At 43.0% G+C, this 25,856-nt stretch overlaps 1 protein-coding gene across 2 annotated transcripts; it reads left to right on the top strand.

Annotated features, from left to right (window-relative positions):
• The first annotated feature begins 1,252 nt into the window (after window positions 1–1,252).
• Window positions 1,253–25,063, top strand: LOC140716788 (major histocompatibility complex class I-related gene protein-like). Of its 2 annotated transcripts, XM_073029688.1 has the most exons (6): window positions 1,253–1,714; window positions 10,082–10,330; window positions 12,964–13,200; window positions 20,950–21,225; window positions 23,480–23,592; window positions 24,376–24,734. In XM_073029688.1, exons 1-5 carry the CDS (start codon window positions 1,621–1,623, stop codon window positions 23,554–23,556), a joined length of 933 nt encoding a protein of 310 aa, XP_072885789.1. In that variant the 5' UTR covers window positions 1,253–1,620; the 3' UTR covers window positions 23,557–23,592; window positions 24,376–24,734. The 2 variants fall into 2 exon arrangements, with proteins under 2 accessions (XP_072885789.1, XP_072885798.1); XM_073029697.1 differs by lacking the exon at window positions 12,964–13,200 and having other exon boundaries at window positions 24,376–25,063.
• The last annotated feature ends 793 nt before the right edge of the window (window positions 25,064–25,856 follow it).

Raw genomic sequence — 25,856 nt, 5'->3', positions numbered from 1 at the left:
GATGGCAGAAGTTATGGAGAATTATGTGCTGAATGCAGAGGCAGGTGAGGTGGTAGCTGAGGAGAAGAGGAACCTTGGTTGGGGTGGTGGGAGGATGGGGTGAGGGCAGAGGAGTGTGAAATAGACGAGATGCAGCTGAGGGCAGTATTGATGGTGAAGGAAGGGAAGCCCCTTTTCTTGAAGAAGGAGGACATTCCTTTAGCTCTAGAGTGAAAAGCTTCATCCTGAGAGCAGATGTGGTGGAGAAGAAGGACTTGAGAGAAGGGGGTGGCATTTTTTCAAGTAACAGGGTGGGAAGAGGTATAGTACAGATAGATGTGAGGGTCAGTGGGTTTATAAAAGACATCAATAGCTAGGCTGTGTCCAGAGATAGAGTCAGTGAGATCGAGAAAGTGGAGGGAGGTGTCAGAAATGGACCAAGTAAATCTGAGGATGGAAACTGGAGGCAAAGTTGATGAAGCTGACAAGCTCCACATGGGTGTAGGAAACAGCACCAACCAGTGTAGGGTTAGAGCATAGACTATTCCACATAGCCAACAAAAATGCAGGCATACCTGAGGGCCATACAAGTTCCCATAATAAACCAATTGCTTGAAGGGAGGAGCCAAAGGAGAAGTTATTGAGAGTGAGGAACAGTTTCGCTAGGTGGAGAGTGGTGATGGAGGGGAACTGGTGGGGTATGCTGTCCAGAAAGAAACGGAGAGCCTTGAGACCGTCCTAGTGGGATGTGGAGTTGTATAGAGTTGGACATCCATAGTGAAAATATGATGATCAGGTCTAGTGAACTTGAAATCATTGAAAAGATCAGCAGGGTGTGAAGTTTAAAGGATGTAGGTGGGAAGGGACTGAACGGGGGCGGGTGGGGGATAAAATTGAGCAGAGGTATGCAGATATATGTTCAGTGGAGCAGGAACTGGCAGAAACAATCGGTCTAACTGGACAGGTAGGGTTGTGAATCTTGGGCAGTTACGAGTTGTACGGCGTGCGGGAACTATGAAGTTGGTGGCAGTGGATGGGAGATCTCCAGAGTTAATAATGTCGGTGATGTTGTGAGAGACTGTTGACAATCTTCTGAGACCGTGGGTGGGGGGGTGGGGGGAAAGCTCTGCTACAATAATTGAGGGGCTCTCTCAGCGAACCTGGCCACTCCCTGTCCAGTGGCGGAAGAACCCTATTCTGTGATCATTCCCCATCCGGTCCTGTTTCATGAAGTATGTCTATGAATCAGCGGGTCTGATCGCAGCTGTGGAGGGATATGGACAGTGGACATTTTGTGTTGACGCTGCTTTTCCCTTCATATCTGCCGCCTGGCCCGCCGAGTTCCTCTAGAAGTTTTGTTTTACCCAGTGACTGGAGAAGGTTTGTGCTGAGCAGCTTCGCTCGGGATAATGGGAATTTCCTGAAATCTCCTCTCGCCGGATTTGATGCAACACAACTGGAAGTGTTTTGGCTCCGCTCCCTCCCGCGATCAGCCGAATCTCCGCTACGCCCACAGTCCATTTATGTAGGAGGATTTTCAGTTACTGGCTGCCCTGTAAATAACCCTGTTTACACCAAGCTGCGTCTGTGAATCTAACTCCACCCTCAGCACTTCACTGACTAACGATCAGGGTTCAGTCGATGCAAGGAGTCGTCGCAATGGAGTGTTGGACCGGACCGGTATCGCTCCTTGTCACCGCGTTCTCTCTCTGCTCTGTCGCGGGAAGCCAGACAGGTGAGGCGAGGGTATGTGACGGCGATGGTCGGGGGTTGCGTCGGGAAACTCACCTTTAAATCTTTCGGAGTTCCTGGCTGTGGCTCCATTAGACGGAAGACGAACTCATCGCACTCCTGTGTTCTATATCACTCTTGCGATATTTCTGGAGTCGATAAACTCGGGGCAAAATGATCCTTGAATATGTTTCACCGGTGGGTAGGAATTGTCGCCGGTTTCCAAAGAGGAAAGTCCCACTATCTTAATTGTATCTTTAATGCATCACATTAAAGTAATTAGTATGAGTTTAATTATCCCTTAACTTCCACGGTATATCAGTCTGTTTCACAATACCAGAGAAATACCCCTGTGCTACCCATTCCTCAAGGGTCTGCACCCACATAGCGGTCCGAGTGTCCTCTTTCCGTGCCTTATAACCATATAACAATCACAGCACGGAAAAAGGCCATCTCGGCCCTCCTAGTCCGTGCCGAACTTGTGCAGGAACTTGTGCCTTGTGCAGGAAGGCACAGAGTCGACTGTACTTCCTTAGAAGGTTGGCGTCATTCAATGTCTGTAGAGAGATGCTGAAGATGTTCTATAGGTCAGTTGTGGAGAGCGCCCTCTTCTTCGTGGTGGCGTGTTGGGGAGGAAGCATTAAGAAGAGGGACGCCTCACGTCTTAATAAGCTGGTAAGGAAGGCGGGCACTGTCGTGGGCAAAGTACTGGAGAGTTTAACATCGGTAGCTGAGCGAAGGGCGCTGAGTAGGCTACGGTCAATTATGGAAAACTCTGAACATCCTCTACATAGCACCATCCAGAGACAGAGAAGCAGTTTCAGCGACAGGTTACTATCGATGCAATGCTCCTCAGACAGGATGAAGAGGTCAATACTCCCCAATGCCATTAGGCTTTACAATTCAACCGCCAGGACTTAAGAACTTTTTAAAAGCTATTATTAATGCTTTTTGAGATAGTGATTTAGATGCATATCATATTTTTTTTACTGAGTTAAGTATTGTATGTAAGTAGTTTTGCTACAACAAGTGTATGGGACATTGGAAAAAAAAGTTGAATTTCCCCATGGGGATGAATAAAGTATCTATCTATCTATCTATCTATCTATCTATCTATCTATCTATCTATCTATCTATCTATCTATCTATCTATCTATCTATCTATCTATCGAACTCTTAATCTCACCTAGTCCCACCTACCCGCACTCAGCCCATAAGCCTCCACTCCTTTCCTGTCCATATACCTTTCCAATTTTACCTTAAATGACACAACTGAACTGGCCTCTACTACTTCTACAGGAAGCTCATTCCACACAGCTATCACTCTCTGAGTAAAGAAATACCCCCTCATGTTTCCCTTAAACTTTTGCCCCCTAACTCTCAAATCATGTCCTCTCGTTTGAATCTCCCCTACGCTCAATGGAAACAGCCTATTCACGTCAACTCTATCTATCCCTCTCAAAATTTTAAATACCTCGATCAAATCCCCCCTCAACCTTCTACGCTTCAATGAATAGAGACCTAACTCGTTCAAGGAACAAGTTGTTCAAGGAACACACTTGTTCATGTGTGAAGGACTTCTCTGCTAACAAAAACTAACTTGATTTCTCTCATTCCAAGTTCTGATTCAGGCTCCTGGATCTGAAACATTTATTGTTTGTCTCCCAACAGATGCTACGGGAACTGTTGCAAGTTTCCATCTTGGCCCTTAAACATTAGTTCTATTTCTCTGTCCTTGCATGCTATCGGAACGATGGAGCTTTCTGTCTTTAACTTGAGACATTAACAGTTCCTCTTTTCCCCAGATACTGCCTGACCTGTTGACTGTTGTCAGAACTTTTTCTTCCTATTTTCAAAGTGCATCAAGAGTTGGCTCTAAGTTTTGGTGATTGCTGTGGTCATAGACTGGGAGAACATTGATGCATTTTATGTACAAGCACCTCTGGGAGGTTTTGTAAAAGGCCCCTCTCAAGTGAATGGCCAGGTTAACACCGCTCATGGCGAATGATGCTGTGGGAAGTGGAGGCAATTGGCACTGGACATGAGTGGCGAGTTCATCAAAGCTCTGGTGTTGTGGTGGTTGGTCAGTATGTTTACACATGGCAGACTATGGGAGATTGTTCTGTGCCTGCACTGGCTGCTTACAGAAAATACAATGAAATAGGAAGCAGAAGAATTAGGAGCAATAAATCACAAAGAACAATATTGCTGTTTCTGTTACCCTAGGTAGCAGGGAATTTAGGACGTTCAGGGAAATTTTAGGTCACGTTCAGTCAGATTTATTGCCATATGCATAAGAATGGTTAGATATAGATAAAATGAGAATCTTGCTTGCAACAGCATTACAAGCAGGCATATTCAGGGAACACACAGAATGACAATACGCAAAGTTTATGCAAGTCAATGAACAAAAATAACTGCAGATTGAGACATCAGAGCAAATAAAACACTATCAGAGATGCCCAGCTGCAACAGTACATGGGGAAGCAACAGTGCTTGTGCCTCTGGCACTGAGTCTGGCCCTGTGGCTCAGAAGGGTCGGGAACTGAAGAGGATGAAAGCAGTAATAGTTGATTCTGTAGGCAGGCGGACAGATGGGTGATTCTGTAGATGCAAAAGGGAAACACAGATGGTAGTTTGGCTCCCAGGTGCCAGGGTCCAAGATGTGTCTGGACACGTCCACAATATCCTGAAAAGGGAGGGTGAGCAGAGAGAAGCCACGGTACATGTTGGTATCAATGATATAGGAAGGAAAAGGGACGAAGTCCTGAAAAAAGAATATAGGGAGTTAGGAAGGAAGCTGAGGAGCAGGTCCTCAAGAGGAGTAATCTCAGGATTACTGCCTGTTCCACATGACAGTGAGGATAGGAATAGAATGAGGTGGCAGGTAAATGTGTGACTGAAGAATTGGAGCAGGAGAGAGGGATTCAGATTTCTGGATAATTGGGCCCTCTTCTGGGGCAGGTGAGACCTGTAGAAAAAGGTCAGGTTGCACTTGAATCCAAGGGGGACCAATATTCTTGCTGGCAAATTTACTAGAGCTGTTGAGAGTGGTTGAAATGAATATGGCAGGAGGATGGAAACCAGGACGACAGAGCTGAGGATGAGCCAGCAAGTTTACAAGAAGATGATTGGTGAAACATGAATGTAAGGAAGGATAAGACAATGATTGGGTACAAATACAGACAGAGCAAAGAGTTAAATTGTACCACAGAGGCAAAATTCAAAAGGGTGAAGAACGCAGAACTGAAGGTGCTGTATTTGGAATAAGGTGGATGAACCTGTGGCGCAATTAGAGTTTGGTCTCAATGACATTGTGGGGATCATGGAGCTGTGGCTGAAAAAAGGCCGAAGTTGGGAGCTTACCATCAAGGGATATACTTTGTATCGAAAGGACAGGCAAAAAGGCATAGGCAGTGGTGTGGCTCTGTTGGTAAGAGTTGGAATTACATCTTTAGAAAGAGGTGACATAGAGTCAGAGAATGCTTGTGTTTGAGCCTACTCAGGGAAAGGCTATCATAGATTGGGTGTTGTGTATTGAATTGACTTTGTTACTTACATCCTTCAAAATCTTTACATTGCATCTCTATCTAAACATCCAATGTTGTAATTTATAGTAATTTATAATAAATAGTGTGCACAATAAGATAGTCAATATAACATAGAAATTCAGTTGTGTCAGCATGAATTAAGCAGTGTGATGGCCTAATGGAAGAAGCTGTCCCTTGGTCCTGGCTTTTATGTTGTGGTATCATTTCCCGGATGGTAGCAGCTGGAACATTTTGTGGGTGGGGTGACTCAGGTTCCTGATGATCCTTTTTACACACCTGTCTTTTTAAATGTCCCGAATAGTGGGAAGTTCACATCTACAGGTACGCTGCAAAAACCCAGATCTTATTAGGGAGCTTAACATACAGGATTCCTTGGGAGACAGTGATCAAAATATGATTGAATTCATACTGCAATTTGAGAGGGAGAAACATAACTCATGTATCAGTATCGCAATGGTATAAAAGGAATTACAGAGGCATGAGAGAGGAGCTTGCCCAGGTGGATTGAAGGAGAATACTAGTGGGGATGACAGCAGAGCTGAAGTTTCTTGGAATAGTTCACAAGGCACAGGATAGATATGTGCCACAGAGGAAGAAGTTCTCAGTTAGCAGGGGTAGGCAACTGTGGCTGATAAAGAATGTTAAGGACTGCATAAAAGTCAAGGAAAGGGCATATAAGGTAACAAATGTGAGTGGGAAGTTGGATGATTGAGAAGCTTTTAAAATCCAAGAAAAATAACTAAAAAGGCTAAAAGAAGGGAAAAGATTAAATAAGAGGGCTGAATAGCCAATAATATAAAGCAGGGCACCAAAAGTTGTTTCAGTTATATAAAGAGTAAAAGAGAAGTGAGATTTGATATTAGACCACTGTAATATGATGCTGGTGAGGTAGTAATGTGGAACAAAGAAATGGCAAAGGAACTTAATGGGTACTTTGCATCTGTCTTCCCTGTGGAAGACACTAGCAGTGTGCCAGAGGTCCATGAGTGTCAGACAGCAGGAGTGGGTGTCTTTGCTATTGCAAAGAAAATTGCTAGACAACTTCAAAGATCTTAAGGTGGATAAGTCACCTGAGCCAGATGGACTACATCCCGGAGACTTGAGAGAGGTTGCTGAAGAGATAACAGATGCATTGGACTTGATCTTTCAAGAAAAGCCAGGAGATAATAACAAGACACTAATCAGGCCACACCTAAAGCATTGTGTATAGTTTTGAGCCCCATTTTTCAGGAAGGATGTGTTATCATTGGAGATAGTACAGAGGAGGTTCAGGAGGATGATTTCGGGAATGAAGGGGTTAACACATAAGGTGGGTTTGGCAGCTTTGGACCTGTACTCACTGGAGTTTAGAAAAATGTGGGGTGATCTCATTAGAACCTACCGAGTGTTGAAAGGACTTGTTGGGGTGGATGTGGAGAGAATGTCTCCTACAGTGGGAGTATCCAGAACTAGAGGTCACAGCATCAGAATTGAGGGGCGGCCCTTTAGAACAGAGGTAAGGAGGAATTTTTTTAGCCAGAGAGCATTAAATCTATGGAATGCTCTGCCACAAACTCTCAAGTCTGTGCATATATTTAAGTCAGAAGTTGATCATTTTCTGATGGTCAGATATGACGAGAATGCAGATGTATGGGGTTGTGTGGGATCCGGATTCAGCCATGATGCGTTGTGGAAAAGTCTCAATGGGCTGAATATCCTAATTCTGCTCCTATGTCTTATGGTCTTAAAGGTGCAAGAGGCAGTCTGTAGTGTTGCATTGCTGATGTAGGGTCAGGATTGTTCAGGTTGGTTCAAGAACATGATGTCTGTAGGAAAGTAGCTGTTCCTGAACCTGATGTTGTGGGATGTCAGTCTTCTGTGCCTCCTGCCTGACAGTAGCAGCAAGAAGACTGCATGATGCGAATGGTGGGAATCCTTGATGGTAGATGCTGCCTTCTTGAGGCAGTGCCTCCTGTAGATACTGCTAGTGTTGGGGAAGGATGTGCCCGTGGTGGATCAGGCAGTGTCCACCATTCTCTGCAGCTCTTGTCTTCCTGTCTATTGTAGTTTCTGTACCAGGTTATGATGCAGCTAGTCAGTAATGTCAAGATTTTAAAGAAAGTGATTCTTCTGCAGAGTCAGTACAGTCCTCTGGGTCCATCAACCACCCCTTTACACTCATCTAAACTTATTCTTCCCTCATTCGCATCAACACCTTCCCAGATTCCACCACTCACTCACATCTTAGGGTGATTCACAGCAGCCAATTAGCCCACCAATCCACCCATCTTTGGGGTGTGGGAGGAATTCAGAGCAACCAGGAGAATCCTATGATTTCTTTCTCTGGGATTACAGCACCGGGCAGTGCAGGACAGGGATATGCCCTTCAGCCCAATATGTTGTGCCAAATTAATTAAACCAGTAACTAAATGCCTAACTAATCTAAACCCTTCTGCCAATGTCCATATCCTTCCATTCTCTGCAATTCATGAGCCTTTCTAAGTGTTTCTTAAATACCTCTGTGGTATGTGCTTCCACCACCAGCCCTCACAGCTGATTCCAGACACTGACCACATAAAATCAACATTGCCCTACAAATTTCCTCTGAACTTATTCCCTTCCACATTAAATACATGCCCTCTAGTGTTAGATAGCTTGACCCTGGGATGCTCTTGTAGTCTTATAGACATCTATCAGATCTTCCCTCAGTCTCTGCCACTCCAAAGAACAATTTCTCTTCCACATACGCATCATCAAGGATCTCACGTGGTCTGTACATACTGGCTGTGTGGTGAAAAAGGCACAACAGCATCTGTTTCACCTCAGACAGTTGAAGAAGTTTATTATGGCCCCCTTCAAAATTCTAAGAATTTTCTACAGGGGCACGATTGAGAGCATCCTGATGGGCTGCATCACTGCCTGGTACGGGAACTGTACCTCCTTTAATCACAGGACTCTGCAGAGAGTGGTGCGGACAGCCCAGCACACCTGTAGATGTGATCTTCCCACTATTCAGGATATTTAGAAGGACAGGTGTGTAAAATGGGCCCAAAGGATCATTGGAGACCCGAGTCACCTGAAGCACAAACTGTTCCAGCTGCAATCATCTGGGAAATGATACCGCAGCATGAGAGCCAGGACCAACAGGCTCCGGGACAACTTCTTCCACCAGGCCATCAAATGGCTTAGTTCATGCAGACACACTGTATTTCTATGTTATATTGACTATCCGGTTGTACATAATATTTATTATAAATGTCTATAATTGTACATTGCACATTTGAACGGAGACATAAAGATTTTTACTCCTCTTGTATATGAAGGATGTAAGTAATAAAGTCAATTCAATTCAATTATGTCCTCTAATCCAGGAGGCATTCTGGAAAACCTCTTCTGCACTTGGATACCTGGAACAGTCTTGTACCATAAAACCATAAGATATAGGAGCAGAATAGTCCATTTGGCCCATTAAGTCTGCTCTGCCATTTCATCCAATTTTACTCTCAGCTCCAATCTGTTGCCTTCTCCCTGTATCCCTTCATGTCCTGACCAGTTAAGAATCTATTAACCTGTGCCTTAAATGTACATAATGTCTTGGCCTCCACTACTGCTAGGTTGCCTGTGGCAAAGGATCCCACATCTTCACCACTCTCCGGCTAAAAAATTTCTCCTCATCTATGTTGTAAAAGAACACCCCTCTATTCTGAGACTGTGTCCTCTGGTCTTAGACTCTCCCACCATAGAAAACATCCTATCCACATTAACTCTATAAAGGGCTTTAACCATTTGACAGGTTTCAATTAGGTCCAACCTCATTCTTCTGAATTCTAGTGAATACAGGCCTAGAACCATCAAATGCTCTTTATGTGAGAAACCTTCCAATCCTGGGATCATTTTCATGAACCTTCTTTGAACCCTCTCCAGTTTCAGCACATCCTTCCTAAGATAAGGGGCCCAGAACTGCTCACAATACTCCACATGAGGCCTCACCAGTGCTTTATGAAGTCGAACGTTACACCTTTGCTTTTATATTCTAGTCCTCTTGAAATGACTGCTAAGCTTCAATCCCACTTAGTCTCCTCCACTCAGCTTCTTTCCTTTTACATTGATCACTGTATTGGTGCTGCTCCCTACACTCAGACAGAACTGGAAATTGTCATTTTCGATGCTCCCAATTCCTAGCCTGTTCTCCTCTTCATACAGGGCATATCTAAGTCTTTCCTACCCTCACTGCACTCACAAATGTCTGTTTCAACCTACAGACTCACACAACTATCTTTACTTTTAATCCTCCCACTCTGCCTCTTGTGGGACTCCACTACCAATTTTCTGTCCTCTTTCTCTGTCACCTTTGCTGTGATGATGAGAATTTCTACACTGGTGCTCCGGAAATTTCTTCTGCTTCTCCTTGAACCTTGGCTTCCTCTCTATCATGGCGGACACATATTCCAGTATGTTTGCCTCTGAATTAGAAGCAACCCTATAGTGGGAGTTGGGGCTCCTGTTTGCCTGCTGCCCTTGACCTCCTTTGTGCTGGGGTTTGGGTTGTTCTGTTGGATTGGCTTCGGTGAGTATCTGCTTAGGATTTTGTATACAGTCAGAGCAGTGAAGCATGTTTTAGTAATGTTTGTTGCTCGTGTTTGGGGAGCTAATAAAGTGGGGGGGGGGGGGAGGGGGGTGTGCTGCCTGATCCAGTCGGATGTCTGCTTGGATGTGTATTAATCCATTCAAGTGGTGAGTATGCCATCAAACTCCCGAGTTATGCCTTAGAAATTGTGAGCATCCTTTGTTGTTTTCTGACACTTCTCTCTCTTTCTCTCTCTCTCTCTCCTTTTACTCAGGCTCACACGGCTTGATGTATTTCTACTTCCAATCCATCAATATTACTGAACTACCAGCCTTCTTCAGGATTGGGATGTTGGATGACTTGCAGATTGACTACTATGACAGTACCCTCCGTGAAGTAGAAATCAAGCATCAGTGGATCGCAGATGCCTTATCGATTGACTACCAGAAAGAACAGAAAGAAATAACTGACAGGCTTCATGAGCTCCTCTCGACACATCTGAAGCAATTGACCTCAATCCTTAGTGAGTGTCTTTGAGTATCTGCCCTTTGAGTATCACAGTGACTTGCATATTGCCAATATCTTGATCTTCTATTGGATCCAATTATGTTGTATCAAGTTTAAAGTCCTTCACTCTTTCAAATCTCTCAAACCTACATTCTGCTCTCTATCTTCCTTAACTCCAATTACAAGAATTCCATCCAAATCATCTGGGTAAGTTCTGACCCTTGAAAATAAGCTGATTATCCTGTCTTCATTCCCCACTGACCTCTTCAGAGAAACAGTGAAAATCAATCCACTGTCCACACAGGATTTGCCCTGGCTCTAACCCCAATCCTAAACTTACTCCCCAACTCCAGACTTGGGAATGCTTCAGTCTAGGATGGTTTGGAACTACGATGTCCATGGCTCTTACCTAGTCACCTGCCACAATGACGCTTTCCAGATCTAATTTGGTGCTGGGACTCCGTGCATTAGACCATAGAACACTACAGCACAGGAATAGGCCCTTTGGCCCACAAAGTTCTGCTGAACTAATTATATTGATAATCAAATGCCAAACAAAGCTAATCCTTTCTGCATACACAATGTCCATGTCCTCCTATTTCCTGCTCGCCTAGGCTTCTTGAACACCCTCTTTGTATCTGCTACTTCCACCACCCCTGGCAGCACAATTTAGGAATGGGCCACTCTGGAAAAGACTGACCCTGCACATCAGCATTGAACATACCCCCTTTTCCATGCCCTCTTGTATTAGACATTTCAACTAAGGAAAAAATGATACCAGATGTCAACTGAAAACAGCCCAAGCTGGTCCAATCTCTTGTTATAGCACATGTTGTCCAATGCAGGCAGCATCTGGTAAGCATCTTCTGCACCTTCTCCTAAGCCTCACCATCATGGAGTGATCAGACCTGCTGTGGTGCACACTCTGTGCTTATTGACACTTATTACAAACATGTTGCTTTCACAGTTCTCCACCGTAACTCTGCAGTGGACATGGTTCAGCGCAGACTGTACAGCACAGTTTCTCACTGTGAGCTCCTGCTCTGTCCCACATATTGATAGTGTCCCTCAGTGCTTTGTATGCACAGTGTTTCAACGTGATCTCTGTACTGTGCACTCTGCATAAGTTCAAACTCAAGTTTATTTCTGAGCATAGGCTTACATATACAGGGTACAATTGCCATAAAATCACTGTTTTACAGCAACAGCATTCTATATTACAGGACATGTTAGCATGGAGTCAATGTTAAATAAATATACACAACCTGCACATGTGCAAAGATATGCAACAGAATAAATGTAACAATATTTGTGCAAGATTAAGAGAGATAAGACTATAATCTAGGGTCATCTTAAGGATTTTCTGGTTGGTTAAAGAACCTGGTGCTGTTGAACATGGAGCTCTTGTCAGAGCCTGAGGTGTGGGTCCTTAGGCCTCTGTCTCTCCCTCCTGGTGGGAGCATCAAGAAGAGGGTCTGTCCTGGATGATATGGAGGGTGCGGTTCCAGATGATGGATGTTGTCTTCCTGGGACATTGCCTTCAGCAGATGTCCTGAACAATGCGGAGAGCTGTACCTGTGATGGGACTGGCTGAGTCCACCACCCCCTCAGCCTTTTGACTTTCAGGGCTTTGGCGTTTACCTACCAGCTGTGATGTAACCAATCCGAATGCTTTTCACTGTACGTTTGAAAACATTTAATGACAAATAGAATCTCCTTATACTTTCCCCTCCCACCCTGCCATGTAGACAGTTGCTCACATTGATTACTGATTCCACAAGACCCTGTGATCTGTGCCACACAGTGACAAACGTTCTATATGGTACACTGTCACCCCATGGTCTCAGCCTTAACTGTACACAGTCCCTCACTGTGACCCACTACTTTGTGCACCTCTTTGTCACATACGAAGGGTGATTGATAAGTTCGTGGCCTAAGGTAGAAGGAGTCAATTTTAGAAAACCTAGCACATTTATTTTTCAACATTTCCTTCCATCTTATGCCACAAACTTATCAATCACCACTGGCGAGTTATTAACTTCAAATTTTCTGCATAATCACTCAAAGAGTTGAACTGCATGTGCATGTAATGAGAGCTGTATTACTCATCTCCTTCCATCTTAGGCCACAAACTTATCAATCACCCCTGATGAGTTATTAACTTCAAATTTTCTGCATAATCACTCAAAGAGTTGAACTGCATGTGCATGTTATGAGAGCTGTATTACTCATCTCCTTCTACGTTAGACCACAAATTTATCAATCACCCCTGCGTGGACACTTTCTGGAGGTCTATGATCCATATGCTCCACGTCCTCTGGACTAAGTGTGTTAATGAAGGAGGGGACGATGTTGAAAAATAAGTGTGCTAGGTTTTCTAAAATTGACTCCTTCCATCTTAGGCCACAAACTTATCAATCACCCCTGATGAGTTATTAACTTCAACTTTCTGCATAATCACTCAAAGAGTTGAACTGCATGTGCATGTAATGAGAGCTGTATAACTCATCTCCTCTACATTAGGCCACAAATTTATCAATCACCTCTCATAGCATTTACGTATTTAGCAGACCATTATCCAGATGGATATCGGATTTAATGTTGGAAGCTTCAGCCATGAATGTTAATTAATCTGTTGGTACTTTACAGACATCAGCTACTTACAGGGAATCTTGGGCTGCACACAGTCTGGAAATACGGTCAATGTGATTCTAAAAATCAACATCCCAGATTTTCTAACGGTCAGCCTTGATATCAGCGCAAATTCAAATCTCCAAGGATTAATCAAAGCTGGAATGAACCAACTCAATTTTACTAAAGAGCCTGACTTGAAGATTTACTTTGAAAGAGCTGTTCAGCTTGGAAAACAAGCATCTGAAAGGCAAGGCAAGTGGAACATTCTGTAATGGTGAAGGAACTCCCAATTCAGCAACATAAGGGATACCTCTGTCTGATTCAGGATACTGAAGGATTTAATGATCTAGCAAATTGATGGTGTTCCCAATCTGGGACAGAGAGGAATCTCCTGATCTGGACAGTAAGGAAGCTCCCAATCTGAGATGCAGAGGGATCCCCTGATATGGGAAAGAGGGAGAGCTCCCAAAACAAAATGGTTAGGGGTTTCCCACCTGGAGTAATTAGGGATCTCCTAATTTGAAACAGTGAGTTGACTGGAGTGTACGGCCTGCAGGCCTGGAGGAGGACTGTGAGCCCATGACTGGCTCCATTGTTTTTCTCTGACTGAGGGGTTGAGCAAGGTTGAAGTGGACGAGGCCTGGGGTGGAGGCCAGGCTGGTGTTTGGCGCCATCTGTCACATTTGGCTGGTATTCCTCTCCCTTTTCCTAGCTGCAGTTGGAGGAAAGTGCAGGAGGCTTGTGTTCCACATTGCAGGGATTGATCGGTGAGGCTCGTGGTTGTGACTCATTTTGGGGAACTTTAGGATTCATGTGTTTCAGGTATTGCTGTTTATGAGCGGTTTGATCGAGGTGCATCAGTGTGCACTGGGTGCTTCAGCGAAGATTGATCTGCGGCATGCATTTGACTAGTAGCAAGGCACTGAACTAAACTGAATACACCTAGACTCGATAAAACCGTAAGATATAGAAGCAGAATGGGGCCATTTGGCCCATCGAGTCTGCTCCACCATTTTATCATGCTGGTCCATTACCCTCACAGTTCCAATGTCCTGCCTTCACCGTCTCCCTTCATGTCATGACCATAAAGAACCTATCAATCTCTGCTTTAAATATACCTAAAGATGTGGCCTCCACAGCTGCCAAGTTGTCTGTGGCAACGAATTCCACAGATGTACTGCTCTCTGGCAAAAGAAATACTTCCTGATCTCCATTTGAAAACAATATCCCTCTATTCTGAGTGTCACAGAAATTTACTATCGCTGATTAAACAAAGACACAAACACCAGTATTCAGTTCAATTACTTAATTACATGACCACAGTGAGCCCACTAAAAGACTCTGCTAAAGTAAGCACAAGTATGGTCTTTTATACCTTGAAATACATGCAATTCAGCAGTTTCCAGGAGTCAGATATTCCTGCTTAAACCTTATTGACAAAGTTCAGGATGCTTCCATACCTGACACAAACTTAGATACACTACACTCGTCCCCCCTTCCAGATCGTTAATGTATATCGTGAACAGTTGCAAGCCCAGAACAACAGACTACTACAACACATCACTCACCACTGATTGACAACCAGAGTAACACCCAGGTATCCCAACTCTCTTCTTTCTATTAGTCAACCAATCCTCTATCCATGCTAATACATTACCCCCAACTCTGTTGTCCATTTTTGGTAAATTATCACCAAAGCCTCTACTATGACTTCTGCCATTTCTTTCAGTATCCTGGGACTTCTCTATCTTCAAGCCCACAAGTATGCTTAGCAGTACCTCTTTAGTGATTGCTATTGTATCAGGGTTCTCATCTCCCAGCGCATCCATAACATCTGTCTTTGGCATGTTAGATGTGTCCTCCACCTCCACTGTGAAGACCGACACAACATAGATCTAAAGCCTCTGCCATTTCCTCATTACCCAATATTAATTCCCCTTTTTGTCCTCCAAGGGACCTATGTTCACTTAAGCCACCCTTTTCTGCTTTATATAATTATAACAACTTTTACAATCCGTTTTTATATTTTGTGCTAGTTTAGTTTCATAATCTGTCTTCCCTTCCTTTATTGCTCGCTTAGTGGTTCTTTGTTGCTTTTTAAAGTTTTCCCAATCTTCCAGTTTCCCACTACTCTTGGCAAATTTGTACAAACAAGCTTTTAGTTTGATGCCTTCTTTCATTTCCATAGTTATCCAAGGCTGCCTCTCCCAACCCTTACTTAATTACTTACTTCCCACTTTTCACTGGAATATACTCTTGTTGAACACCGTGAAAAGTCTCTTTGAAAGTCTTCCACTGTTTCTCAACCCTCCCACAATATGATCTGTGTTCCCATTCTACACAAGCCAAATCCTCCCCCATTCCATTGTAGTCTCCATTGTTTAAACATAAAACACTTGTTTTCGATCGAACTATTACACCCACCATTTGTATGAGAAACTCAATCACACTGTGATCACTCTTTCCACGAGGATCCCTGTCTACAAGATCACTAATTTTACTTGATCATTGCACAGGACCAGATCTAAGATAGCATGTTCCCTTGTAGGTTTAGTAACATGCTGTTCAAGAAAGCCATCATGGATGCATTCTATGAAGTCATCCTTAATACTGCCTCCATCAACTTGATTCACCCAATCTATATGCAAGTTGAAGTCTCCCACGATAACTGCTGTTCCATTCTTACATGCCACAGATATTTGTCTGTTTATTGCTTGTGCTACTGTAATGTTATAATTCAGTGGTTGATAGACAACTTCCACCAGTGATTTTTTCTCTTTTCTATTCCTAAACTCTACCCAGATGGATTCAAAATTCTGCTCATTAGATCTTACATCATCTTTCACTATCACCCTGATCTGATCCTCAATTAAGAGTGCTACTCCACCTCCCTTAACCTCTTGCCTATCCTTCTGTATTACCTGATATCCTTGGATATTTACTTCTCAATTCTCTCCACCCTGCAACCACAATTCTGTAATGCCGATGAAATCATACCCCTTTGTACTGATTTGTGCCAAAAGTTCACAGACCTCATTTTGAATACTACGGGTTTTCAGATAAAGTGCCCCTACACTCATTGTGCTTATAAAATCTTGTCATCTTTTTCTCTTTTGGACTTGTCTTTTCTTTACTCCACTCTTACTTTTCTCTTTTTTATCTTTTGATTTTTCATTACCTTTATCCACACTTTTCTCTTTTACTTTTTCTAATCTGTTCAACCCTTTCCCCCTACTAAACCCGCCCCCTACTATTTAGTTTAAATCCCTATGCACAGCCCTGGTTATGTGACACACTAGGGTCCAGGTCCCATCACAGTTCAGGTGGAACTTGTCCCATTGGTACAGTTCCCTCCTTCTCCAATACTGGTGCCAATTTACGGTGAATTCAAACCTACTTCTTCCACACCAATCCTTCAGACACACATTTAACTCGCTAATCTTCTAAACCCTATGCCAATTTGCTTGTGGTTCAGTAGTAATCTGGAGATTACCACCATTTTTTGTTCTGCTTTTTTAATTTAGTCCCTTATTGCTCAAATTCCCTCAGTTAAACCTCTTTCCTTGTTCTACCTCTGTCACACCATGTCAAAGGACTTCTGAAAATCGAAGTACACAATGGCAGGTGGTGACTAGTGGGGTGCCACAGGGCTCGGTATTGGGACCACAGCTGTTTACCATTTACGTTAATGATTTGGATGAAGGCATAGAAAATAACATCAGCAAATTTGCTGATGATACTAAGCTGGGTGGCAGTGTGACATGTGATGAGGATGTTAGGAGAATTCAGGGTGACTTGGATAGGCTGGGTGAGTGGGCAGATACTTGGCAGATGGCGTTTAATGTGAATAAGTGTGAGGTTATCCACTTTGGGAGTAAGAACAGGAAGGCAGATTATTATCTGAATGGTGTAGAGTTGGGTAAGGGAGTAATACAAAGAGATCTCGGAGTCCTTGTTCATCAGTCACTGAAGGTGAATGAGCAAGTGCAGCAGGCAGTGAAGAAGGCTAATGGAATGTTGGCCTTTATTACAAAGGGAATTGAGTACAAGAGCAAGGAAATTCTCTTGTATTTGTACAGAGCCCTGGTGAGACCACAACTGGAGTATTGTGTACAGTTTTGGTCTCCAGGGTTAAGGAAGGACATCCTGGCTGTAGAGGAAGTGCAGCGTAGATTCACGAGGTTAATTTCTGGGATGTCTGGACTGTCTTATGCAGAGAGGTTAGAGAGAGTGGGCTTGTACACGCTGGAATTAAGGAGATTAAGAGGGGATCTGATTGAAACATATAAGATTATTAAGGGATTGGACAAGATAGAGGCAGGAAATATGTTCCAGATGCTGGGAGAGTCCAGTACCAGAGGGCATGGTTTGAGAATAAGGGGTAGGTCATTTAGGACAGAGTTAAGGAAAAACTTCTTCTCCCAGAGAGTTTTGGGGGTCTGGAATGCACTGCCTCGGAAGGTAGTGGAGGTCAATTCTCTGGATGCTTTCAAGAAGGAGCTAGATAGGTATCTTATGGATAGGGGAATCAAGGGATATGGGGACATGGCAGGAACCGGGTATTGATAGGAATTGATCAGCCATGATCTCAAAATGGTGGTGCAGGCTCGAAGGGCCGAATGGTCTACTTCTGCACCTATTGTCTATTGTCTATTGTTATTTTTTCAAATAATTCCAACAGATCTTCCCTTTAGGAAACTATCTCAACTACGACCTACTTTATCATCTGCCCCCAAGTACCACAAAACCCCATCTTGAACAATCAGCTCCAAAATCTTCCCAAAAACTGAGGTCAGACTAACTGGCCTATAATTTCCTTTCTTCTGTTTCTCTCCCTGCTTGAAGAGTAGAGTGATATTTGCAATTTTCCAATCTTCTGCAACAATGCCGGAATCTAAAGATTCTTGAAAGATCATTACTAATGCCTCCATAATCTTTTCAGCCACCTCTTGCATAACCCTGGCATGTACACCATCTGTCCAGGTCACTTTAAGACCTTTCATTTTCCCAAGAAACATCTGTCTAGTAATGGCAACTTTACACACACCTGCTCCCTTGACACTCTCAAACTTCCAGCATACTGCTAGTATCTTCCTCATTTCATCCACTATTTCGTTGTCCCCAATTACTACTTCTCCAGCATCATTTTACAGCAGTCTGAAATCCAACCTCACCTCCCTTTTACACTTTATCCATAGAAACTTATTGTATCCTCTTTATTATTGGCTAGCTTATTCTTATATTCCATCTTTTTCTTCTTAATAATTTACTTAATTGCCTTATGCTGGGTTTTAAAAGTTTCCCAATTCTCTAACTTCCCACTAAATTTGCTCTATTATATCCCTCTCTTTGGTTTTTATGTTGCCTTTGACTTCTCGTTAGACACCCACCTTATGTCATCTCGCCTTTGGAATACTTCTTCCTCTATGGGTTGTATATATCTTGTGTCTTCCGAATTGCTTCCAGAAACTCCATCCATGTATGCTCTGCCATCATACCTTTCAGTGTTCTTTTCAAATCAATTTTGGCCAGCTCCTCTCTCATGCTTCTGTAATTCCCTTTACTTCACTGTAATCCTGATGCACCTGACATTAGTTCTCCTTCTCAAATTACACAGTGAATTCTAATATATTATGATCACTTATCCCTAACGGTTCCTTCACCTCAAGCTCTGTAAACAATTCTGGTTCATTGCACAACACCCTATCCAGAATAGCTGATACCCCAGTGGACTCAACCATGAGCTGCTTTAGAAAGCCATCCCACAAGCATTCTAGAAATTCCACTTCTTGGGATCCAGCACCAAACTGATTTTCCCAATCTACCTGCATATTGAAATCCCCCATGATTATTGTAACACTACCTTTTTGGCATGCATTTTCTATCTCCCATTGTAATTTGTACACCACATCCTTACTGCTGTTTAGGGGTCTGTATATAACTCTCATCAGGTTCTCTTTACCCTTGAAGTTCCTCAGCTCTACTCACAATGATTCAATATCTTCTGACCCTACATCACCTTTCATTTTTATTTGATTTCATTTTTTACCAACAAAGCAATGTGTCCCCCTCTTCCTACTGGCCTATCCTTTCGAGACAATGTACATCCCTGAATGCGAATATCCCATCTATAATCTTCTTTCAGCCATGATCAGTGATGCACACAAAATCACACATGCCAATCTGTAACTGTGCTACAAGTTCATTGATCTTATTCCGTATACTGCACACATTCAAATATAACACCTTTAGTCCTGTATTCACCATTTTTGATTTTGTCCAATTTTACATTGCAACTCATCCTGTTGATTGCAATTTTGCCCAATCATCATCCTCTCCTTGCTACGAGTCCTATTATAAACTGCATCTGTTTATAAACCAACTACCCCATCCTCAGCACTATCACTCAGGTTCCTATCCCCCTGTCAAATTAGTTTAATCCCTCCTGAACAACTCTAGCAAACCTGCATGCAAGGATATTGGGCCCCCTTGGGTTCAGGTGTAACCTGTCCCTTTTGTACAGGTCATACCCAGAAGAGATCCCCTGCCCTTTCCACTAATTCCTTGGCCACACATACACCTGCCAAATCATACTATTCTTCCCCTCACTGGTGTGTGGCATGGGCAGAAATCCAGTGATTACTACCTTGTGGGTCCTGTTTTACTGCTTTCTACACAGCTCCCTAACATCTCTGTTCAGGACCTCCTCAACTTCTCTACCCATGTCATTGGTGCCAATATGCACCAAGATTTCTGGATGCTCACCCTCCTTCCTGAAAATGCAATGGACCTGATCCAAGACATCCATGATCCAGGCAACTGGGAGGCAACATACCATCTGGCTGTCTCTATCGTGCCCATAGAATCTTGTCTCTGTTCTTCTCACTATGGAATCTCCTATCAACACTCCAGTCTTTGTCACCTCTCTGCTCTTCTGAGCCACAGCACCAGACTCGGTGCCAGAGACCTGGTCACTATGCTTACCCCCGGTAGGTTGTCCCCCTCAACAGTATTTAAAGTGGTACACTTATATTGAGGGGAATGACCACAGGTGTACTCTGCACTGGCTGTGCATTTCCCCTCCTCTTCCTGAAAGTCACCTATTTACCTAACTCCTTCAACCTAGGGTGACTACCTCCCTATCGCTCCTATCTATCTCTTCCTCTTTCTCCCATATGAAGCTACGGTCATTGAGCTGCGGGTCCAGTTCCTTAACACATTCTCTGAGGAGCTGCAGCTTGACACACCTGGTGCAGATGTGTTTATCCGAGACACTGAATGTCTCGCATCTCTCACACAGTACACAGTACAAGACACTGCCCCTGGAGTCATTGTCACTATTATGCCCTAACAGATGAGGAATGGACAACTAAGAACAGAAATACTCCTGCTCGGATGTTTGATATTCCATGTGTTGCTAGCTCATTTTGCTGTTTGTGCAATCTGTTCTCTCTTTGCATGTTTGGTGTTTGATGTTTTCTTTGAAGGGGTTCCTTGGTGTCTCTTTGTTTCTTTGTTGCATTGGAGGATAAATCTGTGTTGTATTCTGTATACACACTTTGATAATTAATGTAATTTGAATCTTTGAGTGAGGGCGCTCCCAAATCGAGACATTGACTGATCTCCCGATCTGGAGCAGTGTGTGGGGCAGTGAGGCAGCTTCTGATCACCACCGCTGTGCTGAGAGCATTCTCCATCTTGCAGTTTGAAGATGATCTTAATTTGGGATATAGTATGACATTTTCATTGGAAACAGTGCCTGTGACCTCGATCTGGACCTGTCAGATGAATGAACGTAATCTCTGTCTGTCGCCTGCATGAGTTTGGGCTGGGGCGGCTGATTTCAGATCAGATAGTGAGTGTAATAGTGAGAGATCACATTCTGAGGTAGTGATGGATGTGAGAGTAATCCCAACATTGTACACTGTAACTTCAGTCTGTAACGCTAAGATAACATCAGCCTGTGTTGAGATGGTGACATAATTTTCGATTCTTCCCCAGTTGCTCCAGAGGCTCAGGTGTTGACAAGGAGGTCAACAGCTACTGAAGGCGAGAGTCTTTTGTGCATCATCACTCCCTTCTATCCCCGTGCTATCAACGCTATGTGGCGGAAGAATGGGCAGGTTGTTTCTGAGGGCTACAAGGTGACCGTGCTACCGAACTACAATGATACATACTGGATGGAACTAGTCATTGAGCTGCAGGGCAACAACCCGAACATCTATGCCTGTCACATCGAGCACAGCAGCCTGACACAGGCACTGGTGGTGAAGGGAGGTAGGTCATTGTACGGTACAGAATTTGCTTCATTCTGCCTGGGGTGACTCATGCAGCAGAGAAGGAGGCTCTTCATGATTCATGCAAACCCTCTGTTCTCAAAAGCACAACCCGTCCCCTTCTCTAACTTGATGAGTCAAGTGATCATCTAGATACATCTTGAAAATTATGAGGGCCTCTGCCTCCACCATCTCCTCAGGCAGTCCATTCCCAACTCCAACACCCCCTTGGTGAAAGCATTCATCTGTAGATTCCCTATGAACTTCTAAGGGTCATCAACTTAAATCTACCTCGAGTTATAGGCACTTTTACTATGGGGAAAAGTTTACTACAGTTCAAGCAAACACATGAAGTGGAAGCATAAACTGCAGCAAGCAAAACCTGCAGCGTTCCTCAGAATCAAAATTAGGTTTATTGTCACTGGCAGGTGTTGTGAAATTTGTTATCTTAGCAGCAGCAGAACAATGGAGTGCATGATAATATAGAAAGATGAAATATAAAGTAAGTAAATCAACTATAATGTGTATATATATTAAACAGGTTTGAAAATAGTGCATTAACAGAATTAATATATATATTTAAAAAATCATCGGACACCTTCTATGTGTTTCCTATCTACAACCCTAATAATTTTGTATAACTCCATCAGGTCCACCCTCAGTCTCCTCCCATCTAAGGAAAACAAACCCAATGTATCCATTTTCTCTTCCCAATCCATCTGAGCCACATTCTGCTGAATCTCCTCTGCACTCTGTCTAATGCAATCACACCTTTCCTCTGCTCTGGTGACCAGAACTGTAAACAATACTCAGAATGTATCCTCACTGATGTTTTATAAAGCTGTACCATAATTTCCATGCTGTTGTATTCTAAGCATTGTCAATTGGTCTCTTGTACACTTCCTTCACCACTCTATTTACCTCTTTGAAAGACCTAATCAAGAATCTCCACCATAAAGCTGCATTATTAGTTCCCTTCTCTTGAATTCGATGCCCTGATCAATGAAATCCAGCATCCTGTAGGCTATCTTCACCACCCTGTCCTCTACTTTGAAAGACTTGCTCAAGTAGCCCCACTCCTTCTCACACACCTTTGAAAATTTCTTAATTCCAAGAACATATCCCATTTCCAATTTGGAAGTTATTATTTACTATGCCCTTTTACCACTCGAATTAAATCTGTTCCTTCTGCTCACCAGCTGTTACAGAAGCAGTTGAGCTGTTGGTCAAAGAAATACAATAGGAACTCAACAAAAAGAACAACTAAGAAGCAATTGGGACTGTGGGGAAGACCTGACTGTCAAGTGGTCACTGCCTGGCTGTTGAGTGTTTGATTGTCATAGATTCGTAGAATTCTGCAGCAGAGAAACAGACCCTTAAGCCCCACACATCTTTGTCGATCAAGATTCCCGTTCAAGGAAGTCCCATATAACCTGGCCCATATCTCTCTAAACCCTTTAGATCCATCTACTGTTGGATGTATCTTCTAAAATATGTTAACTTGTCTGCCTCAACCACTTCTTCTGACACCCATAAAATGACCACCCTGTGGGTGAAAATGTTGCCCCTCGGGTTCCTGTTACATCTTTTCTCTCTTAATTTAAACCTATACCATCAAGAGCCCTGAAAAATTATTGTACACTCTCTCTATGCCCCTCAAAATGTTATATACCTCTCTGTATAACTCAGCCTCCTACATTCCAGGGACAATTGTCCCTGCCTATCCTGTCTCTCCTTGTATCTCAAGCATTCCATTCCTGGCTCCATTCTTGTGAATCTCCTCTCCATCCTTTCCATCCTAATGACATCCTTCCTTTCTCAAAACACCTTCCATTCTCCTATCCTCCAATATATAAGATACCACCCACTCAGGATTACCCTCCCCCCCATTTTTCCCAGCTCCCATCAGGAAAAAGATACAAAAGCCTGAAAGCATGTACTACTATGATCAATGAACACTTCTGTCTTGCTCCTGTGAGAAAACTGAGTGGTCTCCAAACATAGTAAGATGGGCATCTGACCTCACAGTTTAACTTTTAACGGTCTTGCATCTTATTGCCAGCCAGCACCACACATCCTCTGTAGAAGTAATACATTCCTTTACATTCTGTTACTGCTTTCCCTTGTACAACCTTAATATCCTGATGTAATGATCTATATGGACAGAATGCAAAACAAGTATTTCCACTGCACCTAGTAACTGGTGACAATAATAAAATCATTTATAAATTTACCAATCTTTACTTGGTGGACAGGAGTTGGTGAGCCCCATTGTGCAGGTCCCATGTTGGGGATGATGACTGTGTTTGCGATAATCTTTGGAGTGATGTAGATGTGCAGCAAGGAGAGAACCAAGGCATCACTGGAGGTGGGTAAACATACAGATGTCTTTGTTAAACCTGCTACAGTATTATACTGTACATTCTGTTACATACCCCATAACTGGGTGTCTAACCAGCAAAGATAGAAGAATCCATTGGAGTCTTGTGGTACTATTTTTATAAGTGTTTATTAATAAAATAAGCAAATTAATATCAATACTGCAAATACATAGATAAAACAAGTTAGCAATAATAAACCTGAACATGTAGAAATAATAATAAGCAATAATAAACAAGCTGTATTGATGTCTAGGGGTAAATGTAGTGTGATAGAAAAGTATAAAGTTCAGTTCAGTCCATGCACGCTGAGGTAGGTATGGTTGTTTTATAGAGAGAGGGAGAGGGAGGGGAGAGGGGGAGAGAGGGAGAGAGGGGGAGGGAGGGAGAGAGGGGGAGAGAGAGACTTCCCAGACCTGACTTTTATCCCCACTCATGGCATTTCAATGGTCCACCACGTTTAAGTGACTGTGTCCATCAAATCAGCTCACTCTGGCTGTCCACTGAGGAATGTTAATGAGCAGAATGGTACAAGACAAACAACCTTTGCAGAAGACATAACAGTAAATCAATGGCCTCTCCTCTCCCTCCTTATCAGTAGCAGATGTTCCAGTTCCAACATGTTTTCCATCTCTCTCTCTCATAAGCAGCATAGCAACAGTAACGGTTTGCAATTTTCCCAAGGGGGGGCATGGGCACCTCTGCACCCTTCTGCCCATCAGAACTGTTCATCCTTCATAACAATTCAATCTCTTCTCTTTTCTCCTTTGCAGGTGGGCATTTGGCTCTAATTCAACCACAGTTCTGACCACAGGGTGGAGCTTCAAACAGGTTTTGTGATGAGTGACCGCACACCTCAGCAAGCTTAGTCACAATCAGAATCAGATTTAATATCACTGGCATAGGTCTTGAGATTTGTTAACTTCACAGCAGCAGTACAATGAAACTAACAATAAATAAACACCAAGGAAAAAACTGAGTTACATAAAGTATATATATGACTATTAAGTTAACATAATTAGTGCAAAATTACAGAAATTAAAACAGTATTGAAGTAGTGTTCATGGGTTCAATGTCCATTTAGAAATTGGCTGGCAGAGGGGAAGAAGCTGTGCCTTCAGGATTCTGTCCTCCTTCCTGATGGCTCCAGCGTGAAGGGGGCATGTCCTGGGAGGTGGTAGATGTAGCCTTCCTAAGGCACTACTCCTTGAAGATGTTTTGGATACAATGGAGGCTGGTACCCCTGATAGATCTGACTAATTTTACAAGTTGTGGAGTAGTCCCTCATAACAGATGGTGATGCAGCCAGTCAGAATGCTCTCCATTGTACATTTGTAGAAGTTTTCGAGTGTTTTAGTTGACCAACAAAATCTCCTCAAACTCCTAATGAAATATAGCCACTGTCATGGCTTCTTTATAGCTGCATCAATATGTTGCGTCCATGCTGGGTCCTCAGATGTTGACACCCAGGAACTTGAAATTTCTCATTCTCTCCACTTCTGATCCCTCTGCAAGGATAGGTTTAGTGTTACTTCCACTGTGGGAACTTTTTGGCTGTATCTTCTGCTGCTTTAACGAACTCCCATTTAGCTATGTTTTAACTTTTTCTTACATCTGAGAAAGTATTCAAGTTTCAGTGTTGCAGTGAACTGTAAGGTCTGTAAGGTCCCACTTGAGTTGAGCTGCTCCCTCCAGTCCTAATTCCACCACAAATGCCAAATGTCAAATCATTGCTCTGAAGTATGAATGCTTGTTTTGAACGCTGGACACCCAAGAGTAATTCTTTTCTTCATGGGAGATTGGCAGGGTCCAAAATTTAGTTTATAATATGAGCAGAACTCTGGAATTTTTTGGCAATTTGGAGAATGAGTGACTACAAAATATGAGGATTACACAATGGAATAAATATGGTTACTTTCCCTGTTGTATAATTGGGCAAACTCATATTGTTTTTTCTGGAGCATTGGAGGTTGAGGGCAGACCTGGTAGAGATCTATATAATCCAAAGGGACATGCAGAGATGGGATAGTCAGTTTTTTCCACAGACTAGAAATGTCAAATATTAAATACACTGCTCTCTGTGTAAAAAAAAAATACTTACCTCTGATATCCCACTATAGTCACTTCTCACTTCTAATCATCTTGAAATTGTTCCCCCTGATATTAGCCATTTCCACCATGGGAAAAACTCTGGCTATCCACTCAACCTATTTTTCTTATGCCTTTTATCATCCTGTGCATCTCTATCAAGTCA

The sequence above is a fragment of the Hemitrygon akajei genome, chromosome 2, assembly GCF_048418815.1.
Source record: "Hemitrygon akajei chromosome 2, sHemAka1.3, whole genome shotgun sequence".
Taxonomy (NCBI): domain Eukaryota; kingdom Metazoa; phylum Chordata; class Chondrichthyes; order Myliobatiformes; family Dasyatidae; genus Hemitrygon; species Hemitrygon akajei.
Note: the sequence above shows the minus strand (reverse complement) of the source record. Positions and strands in the feature narration are given on the sequence as shown.